Here is a 27,494-nt window from a genome sequence, read left to right on the forward strand (position 1 = left end):
GTAGGTGCCATAAAATCACACGTCACCTCTAATATTACAAAATTAATTGACGAGTTGCGAGTTTGTGTAATTAAATCTTCAGTTCCTGCGAATGCCTGAGGCAACTGATAACCTATCAGTGTTTACACAACAATAAAAGCCAAGAGCTTTGGTGTGGACTGAGCCGTGAGCAGATGCTATAAAATGTTCCTTGTTTGTCTCTGATATAATTAATACATGGCCATGGATATATGCTTTTAGCTGCTAAATAAAACTAAACTATTTATCGAGATACATCAATACATGTTGTTCACAATGTAAAGTTTACAGAGTAATTTGTCCAAAATGAAGGTAGCAATAGTATTGATGCATGTGGACCACCATGCTAGTTTTCTCAAGTGTTTGCATCAACATGATTGGTTGCTAACTTCATAGAGCACCTGAGTAAGGTTGTCATTGCATCAGCTGAGCCACGGCTGCCTGTGGTAGCTACATACACACTCATCTCTTCTGCTAAAAGGTCTCTGTGTCTATGTCCCGCCCTGTTGAATACTGTCTATAAGATGTTTATGGTCGTCAGCAAGCCCATAACTTGAAGATTACAATGGTATCCAGCCTGATGTGTTCATCTGTTCACATACATTATATACTAAACGCATCAAATGAAAGCTAGGTTAAATTAACTAAAACTTCAAATTAAATTTTGGCAAACAGGTTATTTTATGTTTTATGGGAAATATTTATTAAGGTAAAACAAAAGTATAAAGAAAGGTTTTGCAACTTTTTGAACTTGGTAAGAAACTGGAACTGGAGTAAGAAGTTATGCGTCCCATCATCATAACAAACACCATAACAACACTCCATTTAACTGAACTACTGTATAACAACACTACATTTAACTCACCTACTGTATAACAATACTCCATTTAACTCAACTACTGTATAACAACACTACCTTTAACTCAACTACTGTATAACAACACTCCATTTAACTCAACTACTGTGTAACAACACTCCATTTAACTTAACTACTGTATAACAACACTATCTTTAACTTAACTACCCAATGCTACCTGAAGCTAACATTGTAGCTGTTTTATTGCATGACCATTGCAGCTTTTCTGCAAAAAACCATCCAACATTTTCAAAGAACTAGTTTAACTTTTGACAGCATTCTCTGAAGCTTTAGTTTTGTTGGTTACAAAGTAACCCCTGAACAGTTGTTGGTTACAAAGTAACCCCTGAACAGTTGTTGGTTATAAAGTAACCCCTGAACAGTTGATGGTTACAAAGTAACCCATGAACAGTTGATGGTTACAAAGTAACCCGTGAACAGTTGTTGGTTACAAAGTAACCTCTGAACAGTTGATGGTTACAAAGTAACCCCTGAACAGTTGATGGTTACAAAGTAACCCATGAACAGTTGTTGGTTACAAAGTAACCCCTGAACAGTTGATGGTTACAAAGTAACCCCTGAACAGTAAAACCTATCATTACCAACTGAGCTACGTGTAAACGAAATGGAAGCGACTTAAAACGATGTCAAGTGAAGTTAGGAGATATGTCAATTCCATAGAGTCTCATCTCTATTAGTCAAATGCGAATGTGGATTACAGATGAAATGAGAAACTACGATGTCAAATAAGACATAAAAACTTTGGGATTACAACAAAAAAATGGTCTCTGAACTGAAGTATAACAGAAATAAAAAGTTATAAATATAACATAAAAATCTGTAAAATAAACATGTCGTAAAGTATATGTACATATAATATATATCGGCTATACTAATCATACAAAAACTTTTGCTTATTGAAGAAGAAATAAACAAGAAGCTAGCAAACCTACAGCCAATGAGCTATAAGAATACAAATGTTAGCCAATGAAAAGTTCCTTTGCAACTTAACAACAAAATACCAATTGATAAAATCACCTGCATGGAAAAAACTAGTAAGGCAACATTTCGCTTAGGACCCCAACTATAAATACATATGACAACAGCAAGCAGTATTGCAGAAAGCTATTCGATGCATTTCTGTCAAGTGCATATACACCAGTGAGTGGAATTGTCTGTGCATTATGTGGAATGAATATTGAGCATATACTTGAGAGAAAAATAAGAAAATATGACTCGCTATAATTCACTCAAATGCGAACACAATGCTATAAATGATAGTGCCCAGCCTCGCATGGCCCTTCGACACTAAAGACCAATCAATTCACAGAAACTGAAACATGATGTTACAGGAGCTAAGGCTATTTACGAGTCCTTTTTAGCCCAGTCAGCAGATTTTAGCTTATGGACCAAAATTTGATCTGATGGCCTGTTGTGAGACTTTGAACAAAAACAAGTAAAGCCAATATTGAAAGCAAGACAGTCATTAGCAGGGAATGACAGCTGAATTTCGTGGTACAATTGCAGTCTTCTTCACAAAGTGCTTAGTCACAGTCTCAATGTCAGCATGTGGGGGGCTCGTAGCCCCGTCCCTCTCCACACTGTATATTCTGTCCTCATACAGAGGTTTATCCAAGAGAGTTGTGTCTACAGAACGCCGGTCATCAAATACGCTGCCGGCCTGTGAAAGAAGCAATAACAAACTAACATAGACAAAGATTCAAGCATTTACTTGTGCCAACTTATCTCGAAGGGTACCAAACCCCCAATTTGATACAAAGACAACTCCTACGGATACTCAAAGTTTTCCTGCCTTGCTAAAAAGCTGAGAATCGCTGCACTGCGAAATACCAAGACTAGCGTAATTGTATCTAGTGACTAAGCCTTTTAGCAAACACTATTAAAAGCAAACTGGAGTTGTCTAACACCGTTACTCCTTGACATCCATATAAATCAATTTTTATTATGACACTTAATATACACAGTACACTCCTGAGTCACAATTACTCTATAATACAGTTTTTTCGCGTAACGATGAGGAGCACGATGTTTTTTCGTCCCCGCCATATGAAATGTTTTTTGCCATGCGATATCAACACAAATTTCTTTCCGAATTAAAATTTGGCAGACGGTGAACTGAATACGTCGAAATAACCGAGATGCCGATATGCTGAAATAAAGCACAAGAAACCAGAAGAGATACGATGCTCACTCTCTTTCAGTTCAGCGTTATTCGTTATAAGTTATAGCGAAAATGAAACCAGAAACAGATAAGAGATAAAATTTTAGACGATGAAAAAGTTGAAGCTTAGTAATATACATACTAGAACTTAGCTTCAAGTATATGTTTAGTACGCTAAATTCATTTAAGTTGAATTTAAAATTTACATGTATGTTATACGTCTGTCTCGAAGGTAAGAACTCCCTACAGTACGTACTGCACATAGTACATTGTAATGTTATATTGTATTGCAGATGAAAACCACTAAATACACTGAAGTTACTGTAGGTAACTATAGTTACTAAGGTTAACATACTATTTTGTTACTAATTGTAATATTGACTATGGGTTTTTATACCCCTATATACAACATTTTCGACGTACAATGTTAACAATAGAACGAATTAAAACCAAATGGGGAGGGTCCACTGTAACTGAGGGTCCACTGTAACATAGTTTGTTAGTATTAGTTTTAATATTTACTATTTTCATCATGAACTGCGTTACACTATTTCCAAGCTTTATCTGAGCTTAAAATACTTTGTTCGTTCTTTCGGATTGAATTTTGAAACAAACTCGCTGACAGTGAGCCAATCCTGACTGACAGAGCAGCATGCATAAATATCAAACACTCTTGCTACATGTGAATATGCAAGCACTACTAGCACTACTAGACAGCACACGTGTCATTACTAGTCAGCACACGTGTCACTACTAATTAGCACACGTGTCACTACTAGTCAGCACATGTATCACTACTAGTCAGCACACGTGTCACACTAGTCAGCACACGTGTCACTACTAGTCAGCACACGTGTCACTACTAGTCAGCACACGTGTCACTACTAGTCAGCACGCGTGTCACTACTAGTCAGCACACGTGTCACTACTAGTCAGCACACGTGTCACTACTAATCAGCACATGTGTCACTACTAATCAGCACATGTGTCACTACTAATCAGCACATGTGTCACTACTAGTCAGCACATGTGTCACTACTAGTCAGCACGCGTGTCACTACTAATCAGCACATGGTGTCACTACTAATCAGCACACGTGTCACTACTAGTCAGCACACGTGTCACTACTAGTCAGCACACGTGTCACTACTAGTCAGCACACGTGTCACTACTAGTCAGCACATATGTCACTACTAGTCAGCACACGTGTCACTACTAATCAGCACATGTGTCACTACTAATCAGCACATGTGTCACTACTAATCAGCACATATGTCACTACTAGTCAGCACATGTGTCACTACTAGTCAGCACGCATGTCACTACTAATCAGCACATGGTGTCACTACTAATCAGCACACGTGTCACTACTAGTCAGCACACGTGTCACTACTAGTCAGCACACATGTCACTACTAGTCAGCACACGTGTCACTACTAGTCAGCACATATGTCACTACTAGTCAGCACATGTGTCACTATTAGTCAGCAAGCGTGTCAATGCTGATAATGATTGGCTAGATGGTTCCTCAGTATGCTTCAGCCTCGATACTCAACAGGAATGAATGAGTTGTACACATGAACCCTATCAACAACCTAAACATTATTATAATGAATGGTGCGGATAAAATATGAATATTTAGAACGAGGGGACACAACTACCAACTTGCTAAATACCTGTATCTTGTGGGCAACTAAAACTAAAATGTTTGTAAAAATAAATGAAGTAATCTAACATCAAAACAGAAAAGGGTGTTTGTAACTATTTTTAGAAGTCTGTGGTGAGGTCAGAAGGAACATTATTGTTGTCAGTTCACAAAAAACAATTTTTCATCAAACATGTTTAAAAAGAATTACAGCAAGGAGGACTTGAATGACTAGTTAGATGTTTAAACATTGATTGGTCTATAATGAATAGAAATGTCCATACAACCGTACACAGCTATACAACTGTACATACCCATACAACCGTACACAGCTATACAACCATACATACCCATACAACTGTATATATTCATACAACCATACATACACATACAACCATACATACCCATACAACCGTACATACACATACAACCGTACACAGCTATACAACCGTACATACCCATACAACTGTACATACCCATACAACTGTACATATACATTTCTTATATGCTCATTAGCATATGAGAAACTTTCGACCATCATATATACTTCGAGACATGAAGGAAGAATTACCGAACCAACCTCTGACTTGGAGTCATCCATCGGTATTCCGTCACTCAGCTCTGAATCTCGACTAGCCAGCCTCTTAGATGGCTGAGGTGAGTGCTTGCTGTTGAGGAACCATTCAGATCTCTGAACGGAGGAGATAATTATTAATACATGAATATTGAGCGATATTCTTGACTGAGCATTCACTGTATGTTGATTATTCTAAAGCAGGAACTTTATGAGTAGAATAATGCCGTAAGCGATATTAATAGCGACAACTCATCTGACTGGGAACATGTAGTAGAGAGACGGTGATAAGATAAGTTATGACAACTCATATATATGCGCTATTGATAAATATCAGCTTTTATTGAATATTTATTTGTCCTGTCAAAAAAATTAATTTGGAAGCGAATGAGCTAAGCAGACAACATACGATGATCTGAGCATTCCACAAGTACATGTCCAAGTTTTTGCTCACCGACTTACGGAGATGAATCGGTGAGTCTAAATAATTTAGTGATTTGATTTGAGTGTGTCAGAGTGGTTGGTCGCTGTATTGTGAATTGACTGTGGGCAGGATGGTGTTATTCTTGATTTTTAACATACTCTCACTAATTGGACTAAAAACAATAACTCTAGACGGAAATATCAAAGTAATTCTTTTTAGCATTAAGTTTTTTTCTGTGAAATAGATCGAACCTTATCACTTTTCACTGCAACCATTATGCCATTCGGTGTCAAAACCTGCTTGTACCAACAGGAACTTGTCGATGACTGATGGCTCTGCTGCACAGGATATAATATATGAGTTATACATGACAAAAATAACTTTCAATCTAATAAAGAACAAACTCTATATAGCTGCGTATATAGCTGAGTATATAGCTGCATATATAGCTGCCTGTATAGCTGACTATTTAGCTACGTATATAGCTGCATACATAGATGCGTATATAGCTGCATACATAGATGTGTATATAGCTGCATACATAGATGCGTATATAGCTGCATATATAGCTGCATACATAGATGCGTATATAGCTGCCCGTATAGTTGCGTATATCGCTGCGTATACAGCTGCGTATATAGCTGCGTATATAGCTGCCTGTATAGCCACGTATATAGCTGCGTATATAGCTGTATACATAGCTGCGTATATAGCTTCATACATAGCTGCGTATATACCTGCGTATATAGCTGCGTATATAGCTGCATATAGAGCTACAGATATAGCTGCGTATATAGCTGCCTGTATAGCCGCGTATACAGCCACGTGTATAGCTGCGTATATAGCTGCCTGTATAGCTGCGTATATAGCTGCCTGTATAGCCGCGTATATAGCTGCATATAGAGCTACAGATATAGCTGCGTATATAGCTGCCTGTATAGCCGCGTATACAGCCACGTGTATAGCTGCGTATATAGCTGCCTGTATAGCTGCGTATATAGCTGCCTGTATAGCCGCGTATATAGCTGCGTATAAAGCTGCCTGTATAGCTGTGTATATAGCTGCCTGTATAGCTGCGTGTATAGCTGCGTATATAGCTGTGTACATAGCTGCGTATATAGCTGCCTGTATAGCTGCGTATATAGCTGCCTGTATAGCTGCGTATATAGCTGCCTGTATAGGCGCGTATATAGCTGTGTGTATAGCTGCGTATATTGCTGCGTATATAGCTGCGTGTATAGCTGCTTGTATAGCTGCGTATATAGCTGCCTGTATAGCATAGCTGTGTACACAACTTTTGTATTAATTGATCGCTACTGCTTGAGCCGGTCCAAGTTGGTGGTTGAAAGCAATCATGAATTTGCCAGCAAAATCATATATGATATATATATACCATATATATACTATATATGATATATATATATATACCATATACATATCATATATCATATACCAACATCATATTGGTAATCAACAACGAGTTCAGCTGTCGAAAAGCAGCAGTAAGGAGCGGCGAGCTTACCTTACGTAGCCTAGCCATCTGTTTCATCTTGACGCTGTCAAATTTGGAAAGACTTCGAGATACGTTGCGGTCAAGATGATGTGGGTTGAGCGAGAGATGAGAGGTGAACTACAATTACACTGTAGTTAGCAATGACCAGCAAAATACTGCCAGCGATAATAGCAAGTACCGACAGCAGCGATATTTGCAAATACCGAAGGCAGCGATATTTGCAAACACGGACAGCGAGAACAGTTAAGACAGAATGCAAGAAATTTACCTTCTACAAGCTTCAACTTTTAATAGTCCTAGTAAAGAAGTCATGGTAGTATGCTCAGGTGTGAACATAGAGTTCTGCATAGTGAGACAATGTACACAGAGAATAAGGCTATACATTAGTTAAAAGGGATACTGAGTTCCCCTTGTTTTTTGCTGTCCAGAAAGTTGTGCCCTTACTAAATATAAAAAAGTGAAGACATATGATGAAAGTAATTTTACATTACAGTCATACTTCAACTTGCGAGCTTAATGCGTTCCGAGACTGAGCTCGTATGTCAATTTACTCGCATGTTGGTGCAATTTATTTATATATAGAACAATTAAATATATATTGATTGGTTTCCATACTCTAAAAAAAGCAAATAAAACACTCAAAACAAGATATTGTAACAGAAAGAACATGTTGGTTATTGTCCTTACGTACTACATGCTTTCAAAAAGCAACAAATAAAAAATAATGCAAGGAAGTGTGATTAATTAAAATGTAAAATTAAATACATACAATAGCAGTTAACACTCGCATTTGCCAGGGAGGGAGATATAAGTTATCCTTTGTTACAACATTTGACTTTGATAAATTTGGATTTTATCAAAGTGTTAAAAGACAAACTTAGAAGCAAACCTAAAAGCAAACTTTCATTTTCAACTAAATGTAATTAAAATTTCTTCGGCGTTCATAGTTTGAAGTTTTTCGCTGGTTAGCGAGAAATTTTTCCTTTTTTTCGCTTTCACGACTAGCCGGCCATTTTAAGATAAACCTATCTAAGAACGTTTGCCTTTGTCGCCCTCGCAACATGTTGCGATTAGGACGAACACAGGCATCGTCACAAATGGTTATTGCACGACCACTAGCCAGCTTGTCCGTATGTCTATTAAACAGTTTGGATAGATAGCGCCGGCCTTTTCACATAGCATCGTTTCAGTTACGCTGTCACCGGCCAATTGTTTGTCCAATGCAATCAGCGGTCGTGAAGATCGCTGCACCGTTTAGAAACTATGGTTAGTCCTTTTGCGAACTAAATGCCCTGAATATAATCCTTGTTTGATAATTATGAATATATTTCTGTCATATTGCCGAGCTAGCTCAATCACGCATACACAGTTCACATATTTTTCAATATTTTTCCGTTTAATATCAATTGTTATTATTTGCTTTTTCTTTGTATTATCTTTCATTTTACTGGTAAACTTTTGGTCTACGCACAGTACGTTTAATTCACATAATTCTGCACAGAAAATCGTGCACAAAAAAAAAACACGGTACAACAGTATAACCTGAGAAGTTGAAAAATACAGAGTGATGCTGTTCTCATAAAACACTTCCGGCATACTTGGCAACTGACTCGCGTGCTCGTATCTCAAACATGGCTCGTATGTTAGTGCTAAGACTTGCTTGAAAGCTGGCTCGTATCTCAAGTTTCTCGTACGTTGGATCACTCGTAAGTTGAAGTATTACTGTATAGTAATTTCACAATGGAAACCATTTGCCTCAAAGAATAAAAACACCAATGCGGTTCAGCCATAAGAAATCAGATGATGGGAAATGGGCAGTAGTTAGCCTCAAAACTTACCTTATTATGTGTGTTAACGTCGGGCACTGACATGCAGCCTACCATACCCCCTTTGGCTTGACTAGGTATAAGTGGTGATTGTAAAGATGAATTGCAGCTATGTCTTTTACCTGCACACGAGAAACTGACTGTTGATGTGAACATAACCATACCACCTTAAAGTTTCTACACCCTGTTGACAGGTGTCATAGGAGTGTGGAAATCACTCAACAAGGTGACAAGAGAAACACTAATATTATAACATATAAAAGTGTGTGATTCCATGTGAACATTCAAACCCTTTCATATAGAATTAATCCACTCCAATATGTAAAATCTATTTCTATGTCAAACTGGTTGTATGTTAATGTAATTATTTCCGTGAAAACGCTATATTTCGTTTAATTTCGTTTAACCAGTTCCAAAAGCCTCAAATATTAATCCTTCAGATAATCCAACAAAGCGTTACAAATGCACCATCCCAAACTATGTAAGCAACAATAATTGTAAGCAAATAAATTAAATGTTAAAAACTACATTTATATAGTAACCAACAAACAGACATAACTCCTACTCTAACACTGACACAAACTAGAAGCGTAGTCCTGGCAGCCTGAGGCTTGGCAGCGGTCAGGTTTGGAGGTAATAACTAGTCAATAATTTAATTTATACTGACTGACCATCAAACCAACTTAATCAGATAGAACTCTTGCTTTGATTTTCATTTATGGACTAAAGATGTTTCGAATGAATGTGTCGTACAGTCATGAAAAGTCGTACAGTGAAGTGTGCTTCAGATGAGAGTCTAATATATGAGCATATTTTACTGGGTTTCCATGCTTCGAATGGGTTTGGAGTTGCTTCCACTCCGAATAATAGAAATGGTAAAATTCAAATGAATTCTACACCATTTCACTTCACTAAATTTATGTAAAGCCATTCACAGTGAGTGTACTATTCGACCTCATAGAAACTCTCACTACGAATGGATTCCAATCGATAATACCCGGCTCAGCTCTCCCCAGTGGAAGTAAAAAATTCAGCCCATCTCATCATACTACCATATAGTATGATGGTGGGTAGTCTAACAACTATTCCTAATGATAGGTTGTTCATTAACCTGTCTTGACAAACTGTTGTTTTTGCAGAGTTGTTCCCCGGCGAATGGAGCGAGCAAAACAACAGCTTGTCACAATACGCACTCCACCAGGATGCATAAGCTGCACCGAAGGGGAGTTGTCCTCTTCCGTCTATGCGGCTTGGCTGCGATGTTATTTCGGTTGCTCTATTGGTAATCATAATGGATTTAGCCCAAAAATTTATGTAAAAAAAATAAGATAAACACGTTTAACCAGAGACCAGTCTCTGTGGTAAAGTTTAGTAGAACTGCACAACAGAAAGCAACAACAGAAACTAAACATGTCGTTAATTGTTAGCTCAGGCAGTTTTATTTGTATTTTTGTATCGGTCAGTTTTATTTGTTCTTATTGATTTTATTTTTAATTAATATTATTCTCAAGTTCTACTAAAGTTTACCGCATAGACTGGTCTCTGGTTAAATGTTTGCGTCTTATTTCTTTCTACATAAATTTTTGGACTAAATCCGTTATGATTACCAACGGAGCGACCGAAATAACACCGTAGCAAAGCCGTATAGACGGAAGAGAACAACTCCCTTTCAGTGCAGCTGATGCATCAGGTGCAGTGCATATTGTGGCAAGCTGTTGTTTTGCTCGCTCCGTTCGCCGGGGGACAACTCCGCAAAAACAACAGTTTGTCAAGACAGACTAGTTGTTCATGACAATGATGACATAATTACCTTTTGATTTATTATCTTATTCATTAAAGGTTGACTTGCAACAAAATTCACTTTACAGTTATTTGATATCAAAAGATTAACCATGTCTTACTCTGTTGTGTTGTAGGTGCAAAATATGTGGGAATGTGATTACAAGCTCTTAAAAGCTAAAAACGAACGGTTAATCGCAGCCATGCGAGACCGCCGTAGTTTGGATTCTCTTTCCAAAACGGCTCAAATGGGACGTAGTTGTGGTAGATGGTTTCTGTTTACACTTTCATGCAACCTTATTCGTCGAAGTATTTTCACAAATATACTTCACGCATTCAATAAAACCATGTCTATTGTTCTTACGCGTCTATTTCATCGTCATTGTAATGCTGTCACTTTTAGCAGTGATATCTTATAACTTACTGTAAAAATTCATTTAAGTTTTTAACCATACCTCGAAGGAGTACATATTATTGTCTGATAATCATGACGAGCCTGTTGGTTACCTGTGATAATCGAAAAGTGCTGCAAAAATTATCTGCAAAGTATTGGGTCACATGATCAGATTACGACTTGCCGATTAGACCAGGCCGAAACAAAACTGTAAAGTAGCGAGCATCTATATTTGATACGGAGTCTTCGGTAAAACCTGAAGTGTTTGTAATAAACTAGCGCTACGATAAGTTTTATATTGAGCTTATTATTGGCCTTTCAATTCACGTGAGAACATCACGTGACAAGACAATAACCAAACTATCATGCCTACGTCAAAAAAATAAATAGATTCCAATCTACGGCGGCTTTTCGTTTTTAAGCTTTTAAGAGCTTGTAATCACATTTCCACACATTTGGCACCTACAACACAACAGAGTAAGACATGGTGAATCTTTTGATACCAAATAACTGTAATGTAAATTTTGTTGCGAGTCAACCTTTAAATAAACCGATTATACAGATTCCTACTGCACTGGTGCTGACCTCTTCCTAGACTTAACTTTTCTAGCATATAAAAAGTTACTAACTAAAAACGAATGTAGTTCATGCGACCTTTGAAGTAGTAACTGTATAGCAAGTAGTAAATTATGTTGCTGTTTTGTAATTTATGAAGGGCGGAAATAAGGAAAACCAAAAGAAAATTCTGATCAGGCATCCTCGCTGAGTTAGTGCAACGAGTATACGAATCGTGAATTGAAAAGTGACCGTGACCCGTAAGTGACCATGACCCGTAAGCGAATCTAACAAGTTCTGTTTTGAGGAGTACATCGTTAGTCTTGGAGAAATCGGGATAAAGTGCAACTACGAACCGTTTGAACGGCATGGGCACGAATTTGTCGGCAGAGAACAACTCCGAATCCATTCAAAGCAAAGAAACCCAATAATTGTAAATAGAGATTTGGTTGTAGATGCGTGAACATCAGTTTAAATGTTTAACATTTGACCTCTCCTTGTAAAAACTGACAAAGTCAATTAGGTGAACTATTTTAAGTAGTAAAGACAACTTCCTGAGCATAAACCATGACAGAAAACTAAAAAATACAACAACTGACCTTCCTCCTCATTGTCCATGAGAAGACCCCTAGAGCTGCACTCCTGTCGCAAGTGTTGAGCAAAAGATCTCAGGCTAGATTCACCTATAAACAAAAAATGGGATTTGAGGCTAAGCTCTCCTATACACAGAAAAATAAACAACGATGGGCTGGACTCTAATGACCAATATATAAGAACTCCATCTAAGCTACTTTATGAAATGAAAGATAAATATTTCATATCACAGCTCTAAAAACAAAAATGCAAAAAAGCCTATCATACAAATGGAATTCACAAAACCCAAACAAGCTGGTCTGCATTTAATAACCGATGAGAAATTGTAGCCCGTGCTTGCTGCTGACTGAGTGCTGCCACCTTGAAGGGAGGCCTGCTGAGACTCAGTTGAGTTTCAACTTTGGTACAAATGAGTGTCAGCAGCTATATCCTTGTTAAACTTTTTCACCTGTTCAGATGACCGACACGCTGAATACAGCTACAAATCGCAGCTGTAGTGCGTTTAAAGAAATCAGTAATGGTGTGTCAGGTCATAGAAGTCTATAGTCACTTTCATGCAAAGTATACACTATGAACAATCTATCTACAAGCATATCGAAATCAAGAATTCAAATTGTCAAAATTGCAAGTTTTCATGATTCCTTTCTAACAACTTTTTATCCGCAGAAACACAAAATTTCCATCTTATGACAAAAGATGTCCTTATTATTTTCGAGAGAACCATATGAAGGACACAGAAAAATGGTAAGAGTTCACTAGTTATCTGCAGTTAGTGCATCTTGTACGTTCTATTGTGGTTCATTCTATTTTACATTATATTGCGGTTCATTCTATTATACATTCTATTGTGGTTCATTCTATTGTACAGTCTATTGTGGTTACTTTCATCAGTGTGTTAGAATATAAAACAAATTTAATGTTATTTCGATTTAAAGCCAAAATGATAAGAATAATTTTTACTTCATTTAAACTATAACTTCAAAAACAGGAGATGCAAGAGGAATAAACAGGAAGTGACCGATAGTATAAAATGTACTCGTTAGTTCATTAGTCTGTGAGCCTAGTTTAGTTTCAGCTGAATTTATGAAATCATGTTATAAACAGACCGCTCTGACTATAAAACGTCAATTGTAAATGCAACTTCGAAGGAACGACTCCTATATCAGATATATTCGCACAAGGAACCATGATTCATCACTCACGGCCTATATAGAAGCTGTTATGTTTTATCACCGTGGTGATGAAAGCAGAGTTACCCATGAAATTGCGATCTTATTGTCACTGTCTAGCTTGATCAAACAGGCTTATAAAAGAAGTGATATCACTGTATGTTTAACGTAGATGTCATCAACACCATCTTGCGTAAGTCTTTGTATACCACACCGCTAGAACAAGACTTATGCAACACGCTGTCAATAGCTAGACATCTAACTAAAACGCAATGAAGAGAATAACAATAAATACATGATGCAAGAACTTCCCAGAAAATTTATATGGTTGAAAGCGTTGCCTCTGTTGTTATTATTATTACGAGTTTGAATCCAACATGATGCAATCATTTTTCCCAAACTCAACCTCTAAAGAGCTGTCTTTGTCTATCTGTCCACCCCAAACCAAGGTTAGAGGTTGGTAATTCTTAAATTACAGTATCTTACAGTATAGTAGAGCGACATTGGCAACTGCACCAATCAAACAACCACTAGTATTCCTGAAGATTTGTATGTATAGTTATTACACCTATCACACACCAGACTGCCAAGATACTTGTGCGTATAATTATGGTAGGCTGAACTGAATGACTGACAGAAAGTTTTATTTTCTCGTGACTTCAATTTTATTGTTATTTATTAAAATGTTCAAAGTGCAAAATATGATTTGGGCTAAAGCTCTTTGGTAGTTGAAGAAAAAATAGCAGAGTTATGACCACCTGCATATATCTGACAAATATCTGTCACGACACGCGATGTAAATTCCAACATATGATGTTCTTCGAAAAATACATTCAAGTGGAATGGAATAAGTGGAATGAGCTCGTAGAAATTCAAAGAAAAACAAATAGATAAAAACAGATAAATTATGTTAATGAAAAGTAAAGCGAACCCCCGAGTTACGATTACCCTATTATATGTTTTTTTCGTCTCACGAGGTGGAACACGATACTTTCTTGCTTTTTCAAAGTTTTTTATGATATCAAACCATTTTTCTTTCAAAATTGAAATTTGGCAGCCGGTGCGCTGAATACGTCGGAATAACAAATATGCTGATATGCTAATCACCAAAAGCCCTCTCACAACGTCTAAAAGAGATACGCTGCTCGCTCTCTCAGTTCAATGTTTTATTTGTTAAAGTAAAAACAATGCTAACACTGCAACGAAGAATTAATGACGTATGGTGGGGGTTCACTGTATATCTATTATAAGTTGCTCCGCACATTTCTATAACTCATTCTACAACCAACCATACTTTATTTAATATTACTTCATGGTATTAGTTTTTACGCAAAATTTAAAATCTTTCTACATTTATATGAAAGATAATAACGCGTTTATATAATGTGTTCACCCCACTGACATGTAATTATTTGAAGTATTGTTGTTCAAAGGAATCTGGTATGAACACAATGTTATAATAACAATATATATAATAATAATATAATATAGTAATAATAATAATAATAATGTTCTAATGAGTTTGATACACAAAGCAAATATCGTAAAGTATGAACTTCTCGATATTTGCTTGGAAGTTGACTAGAATGTTAGACTCGGACTTATCGGTTAGGTGAATTAGGTGAACTCATAGCTGTACTCATAAAACAAGTCTGAAAACATTATATATTTTCCATATACAGTTGACGCTCCTATAATGTGAATTCCAAATAACGTCAAGAACTTATGTAAAATTTTTGTTTCCTAAAACTTAACACTAGATAAAACTTCCATATAATGTGGTGTCAAGTCAGAGCAAGTTCCCAAATTTGATTTGAATCGTAACATACTGTATCTCGTACTGTATCATACTGTATCTCGCCGCACTTGTGAGAAAAACGCTGCAATGCTATAACAGATATAACACTATATGTATGTACAGAGTTATATCTATTATATATATAACTTCCATGAGATTTTATTTTGTCGTGATAAGTCATCAGATGTATCGTCAAAACAGAGAATAGGTGGCCGTGCAACTGTTCATAAATACTAGAAGGCTAATGATTGGTGCAGGTGTTACAGCGTCGGTCTACCAATCTGAATGTCACGAGTTGGAGTGTAATTGATAGTTACCTATATACTAACCTTTACCCCTGGATACAGATAGACAACGAAAGGTAGACACTGCTTTTTTATAGTAAAATTATATTGTTGTTTTGTGTAATTATAAATGTATAAACTTTTTGTTATCAACTTTGCTTTGCAGACTAGATTTTACTGTCTAGAAAAAAGAAACAAATCGTTGTAAATGGACATCGATTAGTTTGATAAACTATAGATGTGGTCTCAATATCAACTTATTACTGCAATCAGGTCTGTAAAACCAGTGAGAGTGGTCATAAAAAGGAGAAAGTTGATGCAAACCAATAATACTGCAGATACGGTATAGCAAATTAAAATTAAAAATTAAGTACAAATTAAAAAGTTACTTCTAGTTTTTCCTTTCTGAATGAGCAAAGGGGTGAGTTTAGGACCACCTCGGAATGACTTAGGCAATTAAATGTATTTTACTGTTCTTATAATGTAAACTCCTTATAACGTAAACGTTTTTGGAACGAATTATTTACATTGTAGGAGCATTCACTGTACCCGCTACACGATGACAGCTGCGTGACCTTGACAACCTCAACTAGCAGTCAATTTGTAAATGCAAACATCTTAGCCACTCCTTCAATTACCAATGATTTCCCTTCTAATAATGGTTTCTGCTTTCTAAACAAGTAATTAGCATTATTAAGGTCTTCTAGCAATCGTGGAAAGACAAATCCAAAGCTATTTCTAACACTATCTTCTATTTACCATTGCTTATTCTTTAAACTTCGACTAGTGATAAGACCCTTTAGTAGGGATATGAAATAATTATAAGCTAATGCAATATATACTTAACAATATATACTTAATAATATATCATTAAAGGTTGACTTGCAACAAAATTCACATTACAATTATTTGATATCAAAATATTCACCATGTCTTACTCTGCTGTATTGTAGGTGCAAAATATGTAGAAATGTGATTACAAGCTCTTAAAAGCTCAAAAACAGTTAATCGCAGCCATCACGAAATCGTCGTATAATTATTCCAGAATAATTATATCAAATCTCAATCGATTTTGCTATTTCAAAACAAAAAATGTATCTTTAAAAATTTCATTTTTTCTACTCAATACAATAAATAGAGTGATTCGATGTGTTTCAAAAGAGGTTTAGGATGACACGCTTAGAGTATTATTTGACTGCACACTACAAACAAGAAAGCATCCGGGTGCGTGACAAGTGATGTCTATATATCAAGGTCTATTCACATGAACATGCACTAGACATTAATAGGAAATCACAGTAAAAATTCAGCAGAAATTCGCTTCAAACTTTTCCAAATATATTACTCAGTAAATTCAAAACTGTCAAATGACAGTACAGCACTACAATAAGCTAGTCGTCGTTAGTTCAATTTACTGGTAAGATGTTCCAAATTTTAGCTGATATTTGATGGTTATTCTGTGACATAACTTGCTCATTGATAGGATGAAGCAGCGTTGTTATGAGTATTTCTAGAGGCTTCCTAAAGTAGTGCATATATATTGCATGTATAATAACCGAGTTTTCTATAAATATTTACATTCTATTCGACTTGGCAGCATCATGTCATGACCATAAATATTACTAATGTAAAATGACCACAAAAATTTTACCTTACTAGAAATTCCACTGTCATACAGCCCACGACCAAAGTAATAATGGAAAAAAGAAAGGGTACTGTTGGTTGATGAAAAAGTAGTTCTCAGCAGGAATTGACAGAGTATAATGTAAATGAGACTTGTTTGAGAAGATATAAAATAAATTTGAGGGAGCACAATTCTAAAAAGACGCAACAGAAATGTAACAGAAATAAATATTAATAAAATAAATAATTAACTATCTCAAACTTATGTTTTACAATAATAAAATAAATATTAATTCAAGCTGTAGACCTAAACTACTGTACGTAATTTAACTAACAACAGCAATAATGAAATATGCTTATTATAGCTCTGAAATGCAATATTACAAGTAAAATATATTGCCATATACAGTTTGAAAGTTGGTTGTGTTGAATGCAGAACAGTTTTGACAACGACATGTAACAGAAATAAATATTAATAAAATAAATATTTAACTATCTCAAACTTATGTTTTACAATAATAAAATAAATATTAATTCAAGCTGTAGACTTAACCTACTGTACGTAATTTAACTAACAACAACAATGTCAACAATAAAGAAATATGTTTATTATATCTCTGAAATGCAATATTAAAAGTTAAATTGCAAACTGATGTGTAATATACAGTTTGAAAGTTGGTTGTGTTGTGATGAATGTAGAATGGTTTTGACAGCGATATGTAACAGAGAGCAAGCGTTGGCATTTACGCGTCTGGAAGTTTTATGCAAACTGGAGTGAAAAAAAGAAATATTCTTGTCATAAAAGGAAGGGCGTTGTAGTAACGCCCTACCTTGTAGATAAGATGTAAAGAAATCTGGCTGATGTTCTAGATAATTTGAAAAACCTTCGGTAATTGGACAAAAACGTAGGCTGATAAACTGTGTACCACATTTTCGTACCTGTAAATCGGTCTACGCCTCAAACAGTACACAGTAAACAGTTCTACTATCTGTCGCACGGCTTTATTGACGTTTCGTAGGTCGGTCGAAACTATTAATAAACCAAGCTGTTCAAGCGTTTTGTGGCGATTTGTGGCAAGACTTTATCGTTCTATTCTCTGTCGCTCGGCGTTTCAATTTCCGGTCTTAATTTTTATTAAACAAAGCTTTTCAAGCGTTTTGTGACGATTTTCGTCCTAATAAATCTGTCTATTTATGTATAATCCGATTAGATGGGTTAGTTTTAGGAATTTGCGGTAACCTTTTAACGGCTTGGTAACATATTTAAATAGGTTTTAATGCGTTTTGTATCATTATTATACTTAAACGACTTTACTGAAAAATACTTAAATTTGTTGATAGGATTTCGTTGCAAGGGTTTGGTGACGGTCGTTAACGGATAATTTTTCGGGAGTTGTGTGCACATGTGCATTTATCATAATTCTCCCAATCAATCGTTTCACTCTTGTTTGGTCGTGGGATAAAATCGTTTCCCGGTAACTTGACTTATATATAAGGCAGTAAATAAGAAATGACTAAACAAATGCTAATTTTTCAAGTTCTGTTTAGACTTGTGAGGCTGCTTTTACAGATTTTGATGGCTTCAGTTGATATATGCTCAATTAGGAAGCATCAATCGGCTACATGTAACCAGTCCTAACAGAGGCTCATGGAAATGCAATGATCAGTCAAGTAGCTCAAACAGCCACCTACGTTGTATGTCTTTATCTGCGGGAGAGTACTTGTAGTGATATGTGAAGCGTTCTGTTACAACGATGCCTGAACAGGTGACATCTGCAAAGTACTGGAGGTTGTCAGCGCCGAAGAGAGAAGAAATGGCAAAGTGTTCGATCATTATCTCCATGACCTTGGCAGCGTCTGTTACGAGCCGAGGGTCGCCGGTTGAGTTACTGTAAGAGAAGCAGAAAGTGAGTTAATAGTTCACAGATATTACAGGTAGTTGGACAGATCAAGGCAGGCAGAAACAGATATTACAGATAGTTCGACAGACCAAGGCAGGCAGAAACAGATATTACAGGTAGTTGGACAGACCAAGGCAGGCAGAAACAGATATGACAGGTAGCTGGACAGACCAAGGCAGGCAGAAACAGATATTACATAGAGTTGGACAGACCAAGGCAGGCAGAAACAGATATGACAGGTAGTTGGACAGACCAAGGCAGGCAGAAATAGATATGACAGGTAGTTCGACAGACCAAAGTAGGCAGAAACAGATATGACAGGTAGTTCGACAGACCAAGGTAGGCAGAAACAGATATTACAGGTAGTTGGACAGACCAAGGCAGGCAGAAACAGATATGATAGGTAGTTCGACAGATCAAGGCAGGAAGAAACAGATATGACAGGTAGTTCAAAAAGACCAAGACAGGCAGAAACAGGTATTACAGTGGCTGGATGAAATGCTAATTATACAAAACTTATTTAGTGTGAACAGCAATTAAATTTTAATCTACTTATAACACTAATAGCTATGATTCCATAACACGGTTAATCCACTCATAACACTAATAGCTACGATTCCATGACACAGTTAATCCACTCATAATACTAATAGCTACGATTCCATGACACGGTTAATCTACTCATAACACTAATAGCTACGATTCCATGACACGGTTAATCCACTCATAACACTAATCCACGGTTAATCCACAGTTTGCATCCAAAAAAAGGAAACGGCAAAAACCAGCAAATAAAGCGGGTTTTATTATTTAAAATTATTACTGACCGTTTCATGTTTTTAAAAGATGAAAACAGCATTTGGGAATTCCATTTTAAACATTTCCCACACTTCAGCCATACTTATGTTGAAAGCATGCTGCTAAGCGAGACTAGGATTGCCCCGCTATAAACTCTGGCGTAAGAAACATCGTTTTCAACAAAGCGCGGGTGTGCCCCTTGAAAAACTTATCGCACAGTCAACATAGGCACAATTTTCAAATTTTATTAAAATTCTTAACCTTGTTGGACATACTGAGCCCCGCCAGTTTCATACGCGCCTTCACCAAACCCTTACCTATAAAAATAAAACATGATCTTTTCCTATTTAAGACTTAGGGATATGGTTAACTGGTGCACAAAATGAACTGCACTGAACACATGAACACGACTGTGTTCCAATAACAAAACCAATAGAATTCATGAACTCACAACAAATTGCATAGCTTTACATGAAGACATGACCCAACAAATCAGTGTGGTTTCTGCTGTTGCCTTTGAGAGACCTCCACCAAATCCCTGAGACTCTCGCACCAAACCCTTACCCTAGGGTTCGATTGAACCTCTCCCCTAGGGCGCGATCGAACCCTTCCCCTAGAGTTCAAACGTACCCCTCCTCCTAGGGCTTGCTCGAACCCTGGTTAAAAATCACTAATCTAGAGTGACAAGTACATAAGGAAATACATAAGTGAATAGTTCAAGTAGATGACAGCACATACAGAAATATGCTGCCTGTGACGCTCTTGGCCATCGCCTCAGCAGACATGCTATGAAACTCTACATGATTGACGATTCTAAACCAGACTCCAAAGAGTAAGGAGAGGAAATGCTGGGTGGAGCGAGAGAGGGCCCGTATCACCCTGTAAAAGAAGCCTTGATGAGCAGAGAAGTAACTGCATCTATTTAAATGATCCTCGAAGTAGCGAGGTAATAAATTCCAAAAGTTGTTTTGTACAGGGAAATCATTGTATGTTGAACACAGGTTGAAATAAGGATTCAGTGCATTTTGTAAAATTTGCTCCACAGCATCAAAAACAAGAATAAATATTTAGAGCGATTACGTAGAGCAACGGATTATACAGGAATCTTATGTAACAACTAAATCAATAAAATAGTAATCAGTAGAAATAAGTTTATTGTTACTTTACTTAGATGAATATAAATGAAAATGGAGACTTGACAAGTTAGATGGTCGAGTAAGTGATAAGAATTCAGGTCATAACTCACTCTAACTTACAATAAAGATAACTTACCTTACTTTATAAACTTTTTATGATTCTATGTTTTTATGTGTTGTATTTGTTTATATCTATTTTATTCTATGTTTGGATACCTATTTTATAATTTTTGAGTTTTTGAATGTCAACCAGGTTTTCATGTTAACTGAAAAAATTATTTTGCAAAATTTCAGTTAATGATGAAAATTACTTTGTATGTTGATCCAAATATCCGATGCATGGTGAAACATTCAAATTGTAAAGATGCTCGCAGGTCAGTAAGTCAGTGTTTGTTAAGGATGCTTTTGCATGATTCGCAACATCAGTAAGAAATTTTATTACCGGAAAGTGCACATATTGCTTTATAACGGAAAGTGCCCATATTGCTTTATAACGGAGAGTGCACATATTGCTTTATAATGGAGAGTGCATATATTGCTTTATAACGGAGAGTGCACATATTGCTTTATAACGGAGAGTGCATATATTGCTTTATACCGGAGAGTGCATATATTGCTTTATAACGGAAAGTGCCCATATTGCTTTATAACGGAAAGTGCACATATTGCTTTATAACGGAGAGTGCATATATTGCTTTATAACGGAGAGTGCACATATTGCTTTATAACGGAGAGTGCATATATTGCTTTATACCGGAGAGTGCATATATTGCTTTATAACGGAGAGTGCACATATTGCTTTATAACGGAAAGTGCACATATTGCTTTATAACGGAGAGTGCATATATTGCTTTATACCGGAGAGTGCACATATTGCTTTATAACGGAGAGTGCATATATTGCTTTATAACGGAAAGTGCACATATTGCTTTATAACGGAGAGTGCACATATTGCTTTATAACGGAGAGTGCACATATTGCTTTATAACGGAGAGTGCATATATTGCTTTATAACGGAGAGTGCACATATTGCTTTATAACGGAAAGTGCATATATTGCTTTATAACGGAGAGTGCATATATTGCTTTATACCGGAGAGTGCATATATTGCTTTATAACGGAGAGTGCACATATTGTTTTATAACGGAGAGTGCATATATTGCTTTATAACGGAGAGTGCATATATTGCTTTATAACGGAGAGTGCACATATTGCTTTATAACGGAGAGTGCACATATTGCTTTATAACGGAGAGTGCATATATTGCTTTATAACGGAGAGTGCATATATTGCTTTATAACGGAGAGTGCACATATTGTTTTATAACGGAGAGTGCATATATTGCTTTATAACGGAGAGTGCATATATTGCTTTATAACGTAGGGTGCACATATTGCTACCTATTGCCACAAAAAATAACAAAACTCTTTTTACAACTACATCTAAAAAGAATAATATATTGCTAATACTTACAACGACAACAACAACGTAGAAATAGAATAATTTCGTTAGCAAAGCGTAAATTTCTTGAATAATATATGGAGAGCAAGCGAGTGTATAAAACAAGAGCGCGTGTAGTCTGCACCTCTACGCAATCTTCATGCGAAACATTGGAGCCTTATGAGGAAGAAGGCAGCATGCACCCACCCATTGATATGGTCATACTGCTTGAGGTGCTCTGCTATAGTCAGCACTTGGAGCAGCTTTTCCTCCAAGTCCGCTCCAAACACGCCTCCAGGAATGCTTAGCAGAAACTTCTATAAATAAATTCTAATTTTCAGACTAACGAATATTCTCAGAATAACTGGAAAATGCAGAGTATTATTTTTCCTGTTAGCAATTGTTGTGTAAAATGGAATATAATAACAATACACCAGTCATAAACGTACCTCTACTCGCACTTACCTCTACTCGCACATACCTCTACTCGCACATACCTCCACTCACACTTACCTCTACCCACACTTACCTCTACTCACACATACCTCTACTCGCACATACCTCTACTCGCACTCACCTCTACTCGCACTCACCTCTACTCGCACTCACCTCCACTCACACTTACCTCTACTCGCACATACCTCTACTCGCACATACCTCTACTCGCACATACCTCTACTCGCACATACCTCTACTCGCACTCACCTCTACTCGCACTCACCTCTACTCGCACTCACCTCTACTCGCGCGTACCTCTACTCGCGCGTACCTCTACTCGCGCGTACCTCTACTCGCGCGTACCTCTACTCGCGCGTACCTCTACTCGCGCGTACCTCTACTCGCGCGTACCTCTACTCGCGCGTACCTCTACTCGCGCGTACCTCTACTCGCGCGTACCTCTACTCGCGCGTACCTCTACTCGCGCGTACCTCTACTCGCGCGTACCTCTACTCGCGCGTACCTCTACTCGCGCGTACCTCTACTCGCGCGTACCTCTACTCGCGCGTACCTCTACTCGCGCGTACCTCTACTCGCGCGTACCTCTACTCGCGCGTACCTCTACTCGCGCGTACCTCTACTCGCGCGTACCTCTACTCGCGCGTACCTCTACTCGCGCGTACCTCTACTCGCGCGTACCTCTACTCGCGCGTACCTCTACTCGCGCGTACCTCTACTCGCGCGTACCTCTACTCGCGCGTACCTCTACTCGCGCGTACCTCTACTCGCGCGTACCTCTACTCGCGCGTACCTCTACTCGCGCGTACCTCTACTCGCGCGTACCTCTACTCGCGCGTACCTCTACTCGCGCGTACCTCTACTCGCGCGTACCTCTACTCGCGCGTACCTCTACTCGCGCGTACCTCTACTCGCGCTTACCTCTACTCGCGCGTACCTCTACTCGCGCGTACCTCTACTCGCGCGTACCTCTACTCGCGCGTACCTCTACTCGCGCGTACCTCTACTCGCGCGTACCTCTACTCGCGCGTACCTCTACTCGCGCGTACCTCTACTCGCGCGTACCTCTACTCGCGCGTACCTCTACTCGCGCGTACCTCTACTCGCGCGTACCTCTACTCGCGCGTACCTCTACTCGCGCGTACCTCTACTCGCACTTACCTCTACTCACACTTACCTCTACTCAATAAAGAAGTAAAATGCGATACAACATGTAAATCTATGCACAAAGTAATTTCTAAGCATAAATAAAAGAGGTAAATTTAACGAAACATAAAAATAGAAAAAAGGATATAAGGTAAGCTCTAGTCTAAACTGTGTGTTATTATTTCTTTCACTACCTCTGAGTCTATGCATTACCAGGTCTTCCACTCCTGTGTCTCTAAGGCTCTAAGATGGCGTGTAATAAGGTATATGAGTGCTTCCTTTAGGAACACTCATATACCTATTGAAACATATAGAACTATATATATGGATTATGCTATAAGACCTAGAGAGAGATCAGCAGCTGTGGCCTAGTGGTCTAACCTGCTAACAACAGTTAAGGTTCAATTCCCAAAAAAGACCTCTGGTTGAGACAGAAATGACATCCAACCTTAAAGGTTGACTTGCAATAAAATTCACATTACAGTTATTTGGTATCAAAAGATTCACCATGTCTTACTCTGTTGTGTTGTAGGTGCCAAATATGTGGAAATGTGATTACAAGCTCTTAAAAGCTCAAAAACGAAGAGTAAATCGCAGCCACGCGAGACCGTTGTAGTTTGGATTCTGTGACGTAGTTGTGGTAGATGGTTTCTGTTTACACTTTCATGCAACCTTATTCGTCGAAATATTTTGACCAATATACTTCACGCATTCAATAAAGCCATGTCTATTGTTCTTACGCATCTATTTTATCGTCATCGCAATGCTGCCACTTTGAGCACTGATATCTCAAAATCTAACATAAAAATCTGTTTAATTTTTTAATCTTAGCTTGAACGATTGCATATCTTCCTTTGATAAACATGATGAGCCTGTTGGTCACCTGTGATGGTCGAAAAATGCTGTAGAAATTGTTCGCGCCATATGGCCAGAATTGTAAGTCACATGATCAGATAATGTTAGTTTCAGTTCAAGTTTGATCTATCGCAAATGGCAGACACGCTTTCTCGTATTAAAATTGTTAATGTTGTCATCCGAGAAAAATATGTATTTTTTCGCAATATGAAGCGATAATTATCATCATTAAAATCATATATATATAATAATATTCGTTCTAACACTCTCTAGCTATAACTATTACTACTAGCTAGCTTGGCACATAAGAGCTGGCTAATGGCGGAGCTTACTTGCTGGGAGGTTTGATTTTGTTGAGGATCTTCTTCAGATAGAGCGTCAGACCCGAAACGCCAGGGTCTTAACTCTTCAGAATTTGACATTTTTTATGATCGCAAGTCGTACACGTACTTCGAATCGTCGAACGGAATGGCCAAGCTGAAACTGTAAAGTAGCGAGCATCTACATTTGATACGGGAGTCTTCGGTAAAATCCGAAGTGTTTGTCATAAACTAGTGCTACGATAAGTTTTATATTGAGCTTTTTATTGGCCTTTCAATTCTTGTGAGTACACCACGTGACAAGACAATAACCAAATTTCATGGCTACGTCATCGAAATAAAGAGATTCCAATCTACGGTGGCTTTTCGTTTTTGAGTTTTTATGAGCTTGTAATCACATTTCCACATATTTGGCACCTACAACACAACAGAGTAAGACATGGAGAATCTTTTGATACCAAATAACGTTAATGCGAATTTTATTGCAAGTCAACCTTTAAATTGCTCTCTGCTACTGGACATATCTCCAGTCATTGCGATTCCTTTGCCGCTGGACTCAGACATGTCCAGTCATGATCAGAGACATTGTTGTACAACGATACAATGTTTGTACTCTTAAACATATGCACAGCGTGTGCTTATAACAAGCTAAACAGACATCATACTCGAGCTGTGAGATATTGCTCACACATAGTGTAGACAAGTCCAACTTGACATACCATATTCACATTAGTTACCTTTGCTGAACGATGTGCTGAACGATGTGCGTACATGAATAACACGAATAACTCAAATTATTATGAAACCATGAACTATTTTTAAAGTTTTAAATCAAAAGTAGTTAGCCAATTGAGTAGATAGTATACGGAATTACATTCAGTCAACATGAACACATGTTTACAGTGTTAACTATTACATAACAGTTAACACCGTAAACAATGCTAACACTGTTAACATTGTTGACTGCTAACAGCAACCGAAGAAATTTGTACTTCCTGTATTGCCTTATTGAATGCAGCAAAAATTTTAATTTTAAACTAATATATTCTAATGATAGGTAAATTGCCAAACTATGGCTCATAAAAAACATATACAAACCAAAAATTACGAATAACTTGATAAAATGCTTGACTTTATTTAAAGAAACACGAACTCTTGAGTTGAATTTCTGTATAACTCAACAAGCACACAGCTAAACAAAGTTCACCAGATTTTAACCGACAATAAAACCTTTACATGTACATGGTTTAAGAGGAATAGAAATTGACCTTCTCTTATGCTGAATAGGAAGACATCGACTTCTCTCTTATACTAAATCGTAAATTCAACTAAGCCTGCAGCATTTGCATTTAGTGGTTACTGTAAAACCTCTAATCGAACGCCACCTCTAAACATGTTCTGATAGGCATATTCCTATCAGGACATGTTTAGAGACAGGCATCTCCTATCGGAACATGTTTAGAGACAAACAACTCCTATCAAAACATGTTTAGAGGCAGGCATCTCCTATCAGAACATGTTTAGAGACAGGCATCTCATATCGGAACATGTTTAGAGACAGGCATCTCCTATCAGAACATGTTTAGAGACAGGCATCTCCTATCAGAACATGTTTAGAAACAGGCATCTCCTATCGGAACATGTTTAAAGACAGGCATCTCCTATCGGAACATGTTTAGAGACAGGCATCTCCTATCAGAACATGTTTAGAGACAGGCATCTCCTATCGGAACATGTTAGAGACAGGCATCTCCTATCAGAACATGTTTAGAGACAGGCATCTCCTATCAGAACATGTTTAGAAACAGGCATCTCCTATCGGAACATGTTAGAGACAGGCATCTCCTATCAGAACATGTTTACAGACAGGCATCTCCTATCGGAACATGTTTAGAAACAGGCATCTCCTATCGGAACATGTTTAAAGACAGGCATCTCCTATCGGAACATGTTTAGAGACAGGAACTCCTATCAGAATATGTTTAGAGACAGGCAACTCCTATCGGAACATGTTTAGAGACAGGCATCTCCTATCAGAACATGTTTAGAGACAGGCATCTCATATCGGAACATGTTTGGAGAGAGGCATCTCCTATCAGAACATGTTTAGAGATAGGTATCTCATATCGGAACATGTTTAGAGACAGGCATCGCCTATCAGAACATGTTTAGAGACAGGCATCTCATATCGGAACATGTTTAGAGACA

At 37.5% G+C, this 27,494-nt stretch overlaps 1 protein-coding gene across 1 annotated transcript in view; it reads right to left on the reverse strand.

The window, feature by feature from the left end:
- Nucleotides 1-1,547: 1,547 nt before the first annotated feature.
- Nucleotides 1,548-27,494, reverse strand: part of LOC137408618 (uncharacterized) — a 48,819-nt gene continuing 22,872 nt past the window's right edge. Inside the window, exons 5-12 of the mRNA XM_068095206.1 lie at nt 22,717-22,826; nt 20,672-20,812; nt 18,927-19,123; nt 12,366-12,449; nt 9,051-9,160; nt 7,222-7,329; nt 5,282-5,392; nt 1,548-2,555 (exon numbers count right to left, since the gene is read on the reverse strand). Coding sequence (XP_067951307.1) covers nt 2,361-2,555; nt 5,282-5,392; nt 7,222-7,329; nt 9,051-9,160; nt 12,366-12,449; nt 18,927-19,123; nt 20,672-20,812; nt 22,717-22,826 — 1,056 coding nt within the window. The 3' untranslated portion in view covers nt 1,548-2,360. The remainder of the gene's footprint in view (nt 2,556-5,281; nt 5,393-7,221; nt 7,330-9,050; nt 9,161-12,365; nt 12,450-18,926; nt 19,124-20,671; nt 20,813-22,716; nt 22,827-27,494) is intronic.

This window comes from Watersipora subatra, chromosome 11 (genome assembly GCF_963576615.1).
Source record: "Watersipora subatra chromosome 11, tzWatSuba1.1, whole genome shotgun sequence".
Taxonomy (NCBI): Eukaryota; Metazoa; Bryozoa; class Gymnolaemata; order Cheilostomatida; family Watersiporidae; genus Watersipora; species Watersipora subatra.